General features: G+C 55.3%; 1 protein-coding gene across 4 annotated transcripts in view; it reads right to left on the reverse strand.

Moving 5' to 3' along the window:
- The window catches only part of AGO2 (argonaute RISC catalytic component 2), a 111,506-nt gene that overhangs the window by 73,646 nt on the left and 25,144 nt on the right, over positions 1-12,716 (reverse strand). The window contains exon 1 of one of the 4 annotated variants that reach the window (XM_078441948.2): positions 2,254-2,344. The exons of the other annotated variants lie outside the window; for them this stretch is intronic. Within the exon in view, the coding sequence (XP_078298074.1) occupies positions 2,254-2,329 (76 nt within the window). The 5' untranslated portion in view covers positions 2,330-2,344. Of the gene's footprint in view, positions 1-2,253; positions 2,345-12,716 lie in introns of those variants that run through there. 4 annotated transcript variants of the gene reach the window in all.

Here is a 12,716-nt window from a genome sequence, read left to right on the forward strand (position 1 = left end):
CGTCTTATTACAAAACAAACTCCAAATGGACACAGATTGTAAATAGGCAACATGTCTAACTGAAACAAAGACATCCAAAGAACTACTTTAAAATTGAATAGTCTTAAAAAAATTAAAATTAAAATTAAATTAAATTAGTCCTTTATAATTCGGGAGTCGGAATGTTCTCTGTCTTGGAACCAAAATGCAGGTCACAAGAGACGAGTCTGACTACACGGGATTTTTAAAGCTTCTCTGGTTGCCCAAGAAATTCGGAAAATGTTGTGACATAATAACTTCACAAACCTAAAAACTTAAACCTGGGTAGACGGTCTATATAGATTAATAAGGATTTGAAACTCCAACGGGAAAACATGGAGAGTGCGCACGGGCAACACCAGTAGCCGACAAACAGAAAACATATTCAGCCCGCATTCAAAAAATGCAAATTGAAATCGTAAACAACTTTTTTTGCCTACCTGGCATTTAGAAGAGCCGGGGAAAATGATCAGTGTGATTACATCTAAGCTGGCTGGTCTTGAAGGTATGTTACAGAAATCGGTTAAAATCCTGTGCCCTTTGATGAAGTAACTCAGGGTGCAGGCATTTATCCTCAAGCACGCAGACACCTACACACAACAGCAAGACATCCCCGCCCCGGAACGCATCAACGCCCACCCAACACATGACTGATGAGGACTTCGTCAGCACAAAGTCTGTTAAATAAGCTGCTGCGGTAACCTGCTCACACCGCACACAAACAACTACTCCGCATACCGGGAAGCGGGAGGAGTTCCACAACGGCGCTGGAGGCAGTCCCATTTGTCACGTGTCTACACACGCACACGTGTGGGGTAGGAAGGCTCGTGAACACGAGCGGTGGCTTCTGGGAGGTCATGTGATAAGTTGTCTTTCTGCGCTTTCTGCCTCGATTCTTTTAAGTGGACTATTTACTCTTAGAAAAACAGAAAGCTATTTTTTAAACACCTACAAAACCAACTTTGAACAAATTTTGGCAGGAGAATAAATGGGTGTTTACTCTATTTTTCTCTGACAATTTCCAAAGTTCAACAAAAACTAAGAGGTGGCAAGCACAGCCAGTACTCCGCCTAAGAGACATCTTTTTAAAAAGTTGCCCAATCCAGGGGGCGCCTGGGTGGCTCGGTCGGTCGAGCCTCCGACTTCAGCTCAGGTCATGATCTCACAGTTCGTGGGTTCGAGCCCCACGTGGGGCTCTGTGCTGACAGCTCAGAGCCCCGGAGCCTGCTTTGGATTCTGTGTCTCCCTCCCTCTGTCCCTTCCCCGCTCATGCTCTGTCTCTCTCTGTCTCTCAAAAATGAATCAACGTTAAAAAAAAAATTAAAAAAAAAAAGTTGCCCAATCCAGGATATGAGGTGGGTGTGTCAGGATTCCCACGTATATCTGAGGCCCCTCATCCACAGCCACACAGATGTAGACAGGAGGGGCCCAGCTTGGAGGAGACGCCCCGTCATCTAGAAGATGGGCGGCCACCAGGCCACCCGCAGGGCCCCCCCACGCGCAGCCACGAGGTTGTCCCGGGGAGCCCCCTGGCACCTGCCAGTGCCCGGGGACCTGCCACACGGAGGTAAGCCCGCACGTCCCTATTTCAAGTCCAAGATTAAAGCCACAATTTGGGTTCTATATCCCAGATAAAGCGAACTCATACTGAAAGTGCACCCAAGGGAAAAAAAGTAGGGGACCGATTTCTGCCCATTTATAACCGTGCCCCACACGCCTCCCCCCTCCTCCTCCTTCCTCCCTTCAGGTTACAGGGTTGAGTGAGTTTCTGAGGTGGCAAGAAACCATCTCGCTCACGTCCACCCTCTGCAGCAGGCACAAGCGGGGGTCCCAATGCCGAGCACACACGGCCCCTTCCGATGCCACAGCCCGGTTCGGGGAGCGTGGCATCTGCACGCGTGCAGGGGTGCTGCCCGCACCGACAGCCCCGCAGTCCAGCTAGAGCCGTGACCGCCAAATGCAGGTAGCCACCAACGTTTTATTCACTTTTTAATGGAAAAGAAAACATACACATTGGGAGCACATCTCGCCTGAGGGCAAGCACCTTCTGCAGACGTGCCGTTCACGTGGCAGTCGTGGACCGGGTGTGCTGCAACGTGACCTTCTCACTGGGAGCGGCCGGGAACAGGTCTGGCTGCCTCCTGTCTGCCCTTCTGGAAGGAAGGCACGGCCACCCACCAGCTGTGTGAGCCAAGGCTCTTTCCGTGGGACGCACTCCTGACTTCAAGCCCTAACCTGGGTAACGGACGAAGCACAACGCGCAGGCGGGTGTGTAGCTAACGCGAATCCGCGGGTCCTGATCCATCACCATCAGCTCGTGAGGCCTGATGAATTTTAACAGACAAGGAATCAGGAAGAGAAGAATGGTATCAAAAACGAAAGAAACCACAATTTCAGTTCTGTCCCACGGGGCTACTGAGTGAAGTCTTCGCTTTCCACCTGCCGTGGAAAGAATAAGTGTCTATTTTTACCGGCTAGGCGGCGAAACCCATCATCTCTCCCTCCTCGGCTAACACACAACCCGTGTCACTCAGAACCAAGGCTCTGCGTCATCGGCCCGACTGGGGAACTGACAGGTGACCCTGGGTGCCCAGGCTGCAAGGTGGCTGTCCACTGCCGTATCAGTTACTCTACGTGGTCCAACACAGACGGAAAAGGACGAGCGGGACTGAGGCCAGATGCCCCGGAGGGCTGACGGCCCCACAAAGCAGCTCGGCCGCTTAATGTGGCAACACAGGCGGGAAGGGGACACACACACAACAGTCCCCATGGCCCTTACGGAGGACAAAGTCAGGGGCTTTGTCAGGCATTTTGAAGCCATCACACCCAAAAGAAGTATCTTAGATGGGGACCCTGGGGGGCTCAGTCGGCCGAGCGCCTGGCCCTTCATTTCGGCTCAGGTCATGATTTCAAGGTTCATGCGTTCGAGCTCCGCATCGGGCTCCGTACTGACAGCAAGGAGTCTATTTGAGACTCTCTCTCTCCCTCTCCTTCTTGCTCTCTCTCTCAAATAAGTGAAAGGAGGAGGAAGAGGAGGAGGTGTCTTAGACCAGGCCAGCAGGACGCAGCGGGACCCGCTGGTTTGGGCTCAGTTACTGGAGAAGGGCTCTTTCTAAGCCGCTGCCAACCTAGAAGTCCAAATGACTTCAATCCTGAGCGAGCAGGCATGAGCTTACGTTTCTTTCTGTTGAAGCCAATCGCTTTGCTAAATTCTATCCAGGACAGTCCCGGCTCCCTCCCCATTCCCTGCCAGGCCTGACAGCCGCCCCAGGAGAACACTCCATCTCCCCGCTCGGATGAGTGCCCACCGTGCGGCACGACCCTCAGCGACCCTGTGCCCTCTGCGCACGGGCCACTCCGTGAGCCACAGGGCGTCCCTGACCTGGCTTCCGCACGCCCACTCCCTCCCCAGCCCGTCCCGCTCCTCGTCTCGGCCCCTGGAAACCAGCCACAGCAGACGTCTCTCTCCTGGAGACCCTGCGGTGCCCAGAGCCACCCAGAGCCCCTGCCACCCGACAGGACACTCTTTCAGATGCCGCAGGTTCACAGGACCCACTGACTGCGTCTCTGTCCGGCTGCTCCTGTTCAGTGCGTCCAACTAGAGCAACAGAGTAGTAACTCGCCACGTTCTCCAACTTACGCCCCGCTTTGTCACACCTCTGTCACGCGTGCAGCCTGCCGATGCCAACGCCCGATCTACCCGGGACTTCAGGGGTTTGGGGGCCACGCGTGTCCTCCCACACACCCCAAGTCTCACTCGCGTCGCCCCCCCGCCCCTCGTGAAGCCGTGTGGCCGGCCAGGGCGGTGCATCTGCTCTCAACACCTGGAGAGACGGCCCGGGCCTCACAGGGACCTGACTTCACACTACCTCTGAGGTCCCGGCGGCCCTCTAGCCGAGACAGTTAACGCACGCACGCCTCGGAGCGCCCCGCGCGTCTAAACCCATTTTGGCACCGGTCGTGTGGCACACATACACACGTCCCTTACGTCGTCCGGAAATCAGGACCTTCTCGTGATTCACAAAGCGAAAACAAACAAGACAGGCAAAAGCCCGTGGCCACTCAGAAGGGACTTCTTGGACCTAGTAAGTTACCCAATGAAAACCTCCTGAAAACATCACTCCCGCAAAAGAAGTATCAGAAGGGTGTCTCCTGAGGTCAGAACCAAACAACGAGGCCTGAAATCACCACTTCGACAGGTTTTACCAAGTGCAGAAACAAAAGAAAAAGAAACAACCAACACGACTGGAAACAAAACTGCGAAAGTGCCACGTGGAGGCACAGTCACCTACATCAAACTACGGCGGAACCACAGACAACCGTGAGAACTGAAAGAATTCGTCAAGCTTGCTGAAAACAAGATTCTAAATATCCACTGCCTCCTTCTACCTGAGCAGCTCCTGATTAGGAAAATGACTTTTACAAAGATGCCATTTAGAAACAACAAAAACCGCAGGTACAAAGGAGGGACCAGGCTAGGATCTGCTTGAAAGATACTTCAAGTAATTAGTCTTGCACTCGGTGATAGGCTCAGCCATCTGGCCTCATGTTAACGCATGTTCTCTCTTCAAACCCCTGCAGCACGCTGATAAGTCAGCATCACGGGGGGCTTAAAGATCCAAGAAATGTGCACTGTTCACGGAAAAAGGGAGCCAGATTCTGGGTGGTTATTCCCTATCAGGATCCTACGAGAAGGTGCGACGTGTGACTCTCATTGATGATATCGCTGAACTACTAAGGCCATTCCCTGCAACGCCTTCCGGTTACTATAATCTGAGTGCCAGGTGCCCGGACAAATGGCACCTCACCTTTCGTGAGGTTCAAAACACTTCTGCTAAGGTAGGGAGTGTCGCCATCTTGCAGAAGAGACAGAGACGGACAAGGTGAACTGACTTGCCTGAGGTCGCACAGTCGCAGAGCTGGGACCCGGACTCCGGCGTCTCTGTTTCCAAAGTCTGGACTCTTCCCAGGAAGCCTCCATGCCTCCTCTGGCTCTCTGGCTGGATCAGGATGGTTTGGAAGGATCTGGAAGGGCCAGGAGCTCCCAGCTGCCATAACGTGTGACGGCAGTTAGCTGATAGCCCTCATGCAAGAGCACGGTCACGAACGACAACCGGGCACCTGATGGCCGTCCTGAACCACAGAGCCGGTCGTCAGACTCTGCTTCTCAACCCGAAATAGGTCCTAACTGTTTTGGAAGGACAACACGGAGGCAGTCTTAAAGCAACCCAATTCCTTTTGACATCGAGAGCTGGGGGCCACATCCCCTCCCCTTGAGTCTGGGCAGACTGGTGACAGCTTCGACCCGCAGAGCAGGGGAGAAAGGGAAATGATGCCGGGGATTTGTGAGGCTGGATAAGAAGAGGCCTCGCAGCAACCGCTCTGCTCCCTGGGAATGTCTGATTTCCAGATACTTCCTCGAAGAACTCAGCCCGAGCCACACAGAAAGGCCATGTGGGCGCCCTGGCCAGCAGGCTCTGCTGAAACCAGCCTTGGTGTCAACCCAGCCCGGGTGCCAGACCTGCGAGTGGAGAGGTGTCCAGATGGTCCCAGCCCTGAGCCACTCCGCTGCCTCCCGGATGAGGCTTGACGGGGCAGAGAAAGCACACCGCCCCTGGGCCCGGTGCCAATTTCTGACCCAGAGAATCCATGAGCACAACAGCTGCGGCTTTGCACCACTCGGTCTGGGGGGGCTCTTCCCACAGCAACCAGAGCAAACACCACATGTTTTACAGGCCCACCGACCAGATCTTCCTGGTCGCAGTGCTGTTCCCTACGAGGGCCCCCAATTCAGTACGGACTGTTCAGATGTCCAGCTGCCAGCCAGTCCTGTTACGATAAAGAAGGCCACAGGACAGGAGCGCCTGGGTGGCTCAGTCGGTTGAGCCTCCGACGACTTGGGCTCAGGTCACGATCTCACGGCTCAGTTCAGAAGTTCAAGCGCTGCACCCTGCTTGCCGCTGTCGGTGTGGAGCCTCCCTCTCTCTGCCCCTCCCCTGCTTGCTCTCTCATTCTCTCTCCCTCAAAAATAAATAAAGCAATGAAAAAAATAAAAAATAAAGTAAAGAAAGAAGGCTGCACGAGGACACCTTAAATACGTATGTTGTGGAGGAAGGCTCACTGGGGAGTCTTCTGGCAATCATGTCCCCACTCAAGGATGTGGAGGAAACTAGCAGACAGCTCAGCACACGGAAGGGGCATGTGGCTGCGAAGCCCCCAGAAGAAATGGGCTTTCTGATGCCCTGCGGGGCTCACAGGAAGGGAACATGTCTAAGGGCAGAAAGAAAACAAAAGGAGATGTTGGTCGGTGAGCTGAGCACAAGCGGTTCCCCTGGGATCCAGGGTTGATGCAAGGCCGGTCTGAACCCGGGCCCCAAGTATGACAAAAACACCATGCTGCTGATTGGTCCCATGTTGCCTTAGAGGCTGCCGGCCTCCCGTGACCCTCCGGGTGTTCCGGCAGCCTGCCCGGCCGTGGCCAAATGTCCGGCACGTCCCTCCCGCCCCCTCCCTCAGCTTCGGACTCACTGGCTTCATGGAGGGAGGGTGTAACAGCCATCAGAAGAGGGTCCTGGGCACCTGGGGGACTCAGCAGGTTGGGCCTCTGACTCTTGACTTCAGCTCAGGTCATGATCTTGCTGTTCAGGGGATTCAGCCCCACATCAGGCTCTGTGCTGACCGTGTGGAGTCTGCTTGGAACTCTCTCTCCCTAGCTCTCTCTGCCCTTCCCTTGTGTTTTCTCTCTCTCTCTCTCTCAAAATAAATAAGCATTAAAGAAAAAAGAGAAGAGGAAAAAAAAGGAAAGAGAAAAGAGAAGAGAAGAGAAGAGAAAAGAAAAGAAAAAAGAAAAGAAAAGAAAAGAAAAGAAAAGAAAAGAATAGAGCTGTCCCAGGCCCACACCTCCGGGAGCATCTGTCGGGGGCGAAGAACTATGGTGTCCTCGCCGGGCCCAGCCCTCTGCCTGCAGACCAGGGTGGAATCAGGGACAAGGCTCCAGCCACCCCTCCCCCTCTCTGCTGTGACTCTCCCCTCTCAGTCAGGCTGTTCCCATCTTCAACAAAACGAGACAGAGACAGAGAAAAGACCTTCTAAGACCCTGGAGAGGAAATCGCACATCAGCTATAAAGCAGCTCTGATTAGACAGAAGCGAACGCCAAGGGTGAGGCGTCCCCAAAAAAGAGAAGTAACATCCCGAAGCACCCAAACAAGCAACTCTGAACCCACGAGTGCGAGCGGGAAGACACTGTAAGGAACTAACACAAAGTCGTTCACGGGTAAAAAGCGAGCCCCGCCAGACTCCAGGCCGGAGCGGTCTTTGGACCCCACTGTCCGCCCCCCAGCCGTCGAGCCACTGGTTGCGTTGACTCCTAACTCTCCCCCAGCTCTGCAGCCGGGCGGGGCCCCCACCACGCGCACGAAGCGCTCTCCCAGGGTCGTCGCGTCACACGGTCAAACCTCGGCCCGGCAGTGCCGTCGGCCGCACCTGACAACGAGCGGGCCAGCTCCTCGTGACTCCTCGCGTCTCAGCCCTGGACCCCCGCTCCCCAGCTCTGCCCCTTCATCCACCAGCACCCTCTACACCCTGAGCACCGCTGGAGGCCTCTCCGGTCCACATGCCCCCGGGCACCTCTCAGGGCTCCAGCTGCCCGTCCAGCACACCGCACAGACTCAAATGTGTCCCACGTCAACTCCCGCCCTCCCTCACGCCTGCTGGCCCGCTCGCCGGCCCTCCCCTCTCCCGGCCCCTCTGAGTTGGCCACACTGGGAGCCTCCCAGTCCCTTCCTCCCAGCACCACTGCCCCTCCCCAAGTCAGGAGGATCCCCCCACCCCTCCAAACCCACCTGACAGAGTCACCAAGACCCCGCATTACGCCCCCCCCCCCCCCCCGACGGGGTCTTCGTCTCAATCATGAGGCCACCGCTCAGGCCACCACGATGCTGTCACCCCTCACACCCGGCCTGTGACAATACCTCCCTGCCTCCACCTTCACGATGCCCCCCCGTGGACCCGGAGTCTGCCAGGTCCCCCCTCCGCCTCCGGTGAGCACACGGTGCGAACCCGCAGGACTACTCCGCAATTCCTAAGTGGTCCCCACCCCCCCATGTCCACACAGCTGTCAGAAGCTGGCAGGCAAACTGTGTCACTCTGTGCCCCACCCCATCCGCCCCCCCCTCCCCCGCAGCACCCTGTCTCCGTCAGAGGCCCCGGCTCGGCCACCCTGCCAGCTCTTGCTCCCCGCTCCGCCCGCGGCTTCCGCCCTGCCTTCCCTCCACCCAAACACTCCTCCTCAGAGGCCTGTGGCCCGCGCACTTGTTTTCAGGCCTGTGTTCAGGAGCCACCTTCTCAGGGACACCTCCTTGTCACACGTGGCATCGCCCGGCCCCTCCTGCTCTAGGCTCCGGCCCTCTCGGCCTGCCACGGCCGGGCCACCCCACACCGCCCCTGTGCCGGTGAGACCCGGGGAGACGCACACGCCGCTTCCTGTGGGCGAGGGGGTGCTCGGCCGTCGCCCACGGCGGCTGCACCGGGCCGGGCACCCAGCCCACACGGCCCTGGAGAGACGCACGGGAAACAGAAACTTCTCGGTTCCTGCGAGAGCGGTTCTGAGTCTGCCTTAAGAGCTTCCTGCACCTGGACAACCGCGTCTCTCTGTAGTCACTTTTTTCTACAAGGAACGCTTCAGAGTCCCGTTTTAAACAGAGCATAAGAGAGGCTGCAAATAGATATTACGAAGGAAAAGCTGAAGCTTCTGTTTATATCTTTCTTTTGTGATCAACACGGATTCTCGTTACACATGAAAACACTCCCAGCCTGGGCACCTGCAGGGTCCGGTTTGCAACGCGGCCGCGGTGAAAGGAAAGAAACACACTTCCTCTCCTCAGCAATATATTCAGCAATCAAGCGTTTCATCTCAGACGTTATTGTAAGGATGCTCCCGTGTTTATTTTAAATTACAATCCCTGTATGTTGTGAAAAGTAATGTTATTTTAAGGAAAACAAGGCACACGTTCATCAGCACATATCATGGTACGATTACCAAAAATAAACAAACAAATCCCAGAATGCCCCTTGCACCAAGAAAAGCATCTGAAAAGACTAAGTAACACGAGCTTCGGCTTTGAGTGATTTCCCTGCTCTCTTCAGCAAGGCTCCTGCCGCAGACACCTGAGGTTCACTCCAACTCGACCGGAGTCCCCTCACTTGGAATGAATACAGCTCCCTGAGGGGACACTGAAAAGCAAGTTTACCAAAAGACAGACACCAGAAAATTCCCTCAATCGGTGCAGCTGAACATCTGAGATGTCACTTCTAAATACCGACATCCCGTAGAAGTACAAGTTTTTGTCTTTATTTTGTTTTGTGTCAGGATAATTAATTAGGATTTCTTGCAAATCCAGCAGGTAGAATGCCCAGGACTGTTAACCCTCTTTACTCAATTTTTCCATAAGAGAGACAAGCCCACAACTTAACTAAATAGGAATGTGCTCGGTGTTCTTTAAAGGGCTGGAAAGAAATTCGGACACCTGCACACATCTCAGATTATGGACCCTGCAGGGTGCAGGATGCTTCTGTCTTTAAACGACACAATTGCGGCCTTTTCCCATTCACGCCAGGCTCCAGTCCCTGGCTGGATCGCGTCCATCTTGACACGGAGTAAGGGCGGCGAGGGGGCACTTTCCCCAGCACCCTCTGCAGCTTGGTGAAGCCCGGAGACTAGGTCTCCTGGGTCCTAGCGGACCCCACTTAGCATCAGGTGGGACCCCAGGGTCACGTCTGCTGCTCATGAACCAACCAAAAGTGCACACCTCCAAACGGAAGTCTGCGGGCACCTTCGAGCCCAAAGCTGAGCCTGGAAATCTGGGTTCAGGAAGGGGCAGGCATAGAATGATCCGGGGCCAGTTTTGGGGGGTTTTTTGTTTTGTTTTTGTTTTTTGTAACCATATTAGAATTCACACGACATAAAAGGTACCCCCTTAACCGTTTTACAGCGTATGATGCAGTGGCTTTAGCAGATCCATCAGCATCGTCTGGTTTCGGGACATCTTCACCGCCCCAGAAAGAAACCACACACCCCGCAAGGAGTCACTCCTACCCTCCCCCTCCACCCCTGGTGACCAGTCATCTGCTCTCCTGTCTCTGGATTTCCTTGCTCTGGGCACCTCATGGACACAGACTCACACGCCTGGCTGCTTTCACCGAACACAACGCTTTCAAGGTTCACCTACGCTGCGGTTTTCACAGACTCTCCGTGAGGAGCGCGTTCCTGGCACCGGCTCCCGGGCGCACAGACGTGGCAGGTGGCTGGCCGCAGACTCAGGTGCACGGCCCGCCCTGGCCAACGAGCTGTGTGGAGTAGCCACGACCGTCCGAGGCTTTCGGAAGAACCCGGTGTTTGCACCCAGGTTCCTGGGGGGGGAGGGGGGGCAACGAGGCTGAGTGCAGCAGCACCGAGGGAGCCCAGCCGTCCAGGCCGCCAGAGCACCCGGCCTTAATGGCAGAACTGCCTCCCTCGCCGGCCCACGGCGGCCCAGGTGCACAACCCACGGGCCCGGAGCAGATGTCGTTTGAAGACGGAGTTCCGGGGGCACTCGGTAAATGATGCAATGGACAGCACGTGTCCCTAAAACCACGTGAGCGGCCAACGCAAGCTCTGCACTGTGGGCAAAGTCAGGAAGTCACCGGGCAACGGCCTCCGGCCAGGAGTTAACCTCCACGAGCCTGAAAATTACGTGAGCAAAACTGTTCAGGTGTGCCGGAATTCACGGCTGACTGTGCGTACAAACACCGACGCCAACACACCAGCGATAAAAAGGCAACCGTGAGGCCACGGGGGAACCTGAGCCCTGACCGTCCCTCTGCCGTTAGGGACCAGCCATCGCTTGGGAGTCCTGGTACGTGACCCCACGTTTCAAGAGCCCTCGTCGTTAGAGACACACACGGAAGTATGTGTGGACGAATGACGACGTGTAGGACTGCCTTCGAATTGTTCCAGAAAGGAACCCAAACCGGCCACGTGTTAGGACTCCTGGAGGCCGAGGGAGGGGTGCTCTGGGGACCATCAGACTGTCCGCCTACACACGCTCGGGAGTAAGAAATGCGCCTGGAAGTGTGCCGACTGACAGACGGAACGGCACACGAGGGGCCCGGTCGGTCCCCCGTGGCTGGGGCTGCCCGCGGTGCGGGGGTTACCGTCACGCCGCCTGGGGCCAAGGCCCAGCGATCCCCTCCTCTGGCCACTTCCCCCCGACCGTGGACTGGACAGGAACACGAGTGATGAGACACATGGCTGAGGAAGCTCTATGAGACGGACCCTTAGAGAAAGGGGGAAGCTTCGAGCCTGCTCAGGGCCTCCATGGCAGCCGGGGAACCTCACGGCTCTCGTGTGGGGGGACCAGCAGGCTTACCGGGGTCCTCGGGGAAGGGACAGGCCGACGAACTCCCGTGAGGTGAAACAGAGTCAAACATAACTGTTTGCCCCACTCTGCTATTGACATCTCATGCCTTCGAGTTGTGAAATACATTAGACACGGCCAATACGACAATTGACGCAGAATGGTGTTTTTTATGATTATAAATTGATAGGCTCGCGCTAAAAATTTACAACTCAGGAGGGCTTACTAAAAATACGTAAGATTCTCCCACGCTTACAGACACAGAGAAAAAAAAACACCAGTGCGCCACGTCTTTTCAAACGTCAACTACATCTCGATTTGCCTAAAGTCAGCAGGCAGATTCCAAACTCTCAACAGGGGCTCAGGGAGACTCCTCAGCAGGGCTCCCAACACCCGTGCGCTCACACAGAGGCACCCGGGGCTCCCCCACGCTGCGCTCTCTTCCCACAAGGCAAACAGGGAACGACGGTGACATCGTCCAAAAGCCGATGCTCTCAGTGCAGCATGGAAAACATAGCAAACCGTCCTGTGTGTCCCCTGATAAAAAGGTCACACACGGGGCACCTTGGTGGCTCAGTCCGTTAAGCGTCCAACTTCAGCTCAGGCCATGATCTTGCAGTTTGTGAGTTCGAGCCCCGCGTCGGGCTCTGTGCTGACAGCTCGGAGCCTGGAGCCTGGAGCCTGCTTCAGATTTTGTGTCTCCCTGTCTCTCTGCCCCTCTCCTGCTCATGCTCTGTCTCTGTCTTTCAATAATAAATAAAGGTCAAAAAAAAATTTTTTTTAAAAAGTCACACACATTTGTAATTTTGGCAAAGCTTTAAGGCACAGAAAAGTAAGAATTTTATAATTTAAAAATATCTTAACTGGACACAACTCCGAAGGTCTACTGTCCAGGGAAGGGATAAAACAGAATGCGGGATGTCCCCGCGACGGAATGTTCTCCAGCCGTAGAAAGGAATGAAACACTATCACCCACTGCAGTGCCGTGAACCCTGAAGATACTCTCAGGTGACACAAGAGGTACCATTCTGGACGCTCCTACAAGCAGAACCGTGTGACATGCGGACTTTGGTACCTCCTATACTAAGAGTGGTGGCCAGTGGGTACAGGGTTCCTGCTCGGCGTGGGTGGTGGGGGGGGGGGTGGTGACAGAATTCTGGAACTGGGAGAGAGGTGGTGGTCCCCAGACTGTGAGTGCGCGTGAGGCCACTGAATGGTACGCTCTCAAATGGAGAACTTTACATTATGCGTATCTTACACACCCACAGGGAACGCGTGACCATCCTGTGCTCTCAGCCCTGGGC

Source organism: Panthera onca, chromosome F2 (assembly GCF_046562875.1).
Source record: "Panthera onca isolate mPanOnc1 chromosome F2, mPanOnc1 haplotype 2, whole genome shotgun sequence".
Lineage (NCBI taxonomy): Eukaryota > Metazoa > Chordata > Mammalia > Carnivora > Felidae > Panthera > Panthera onca.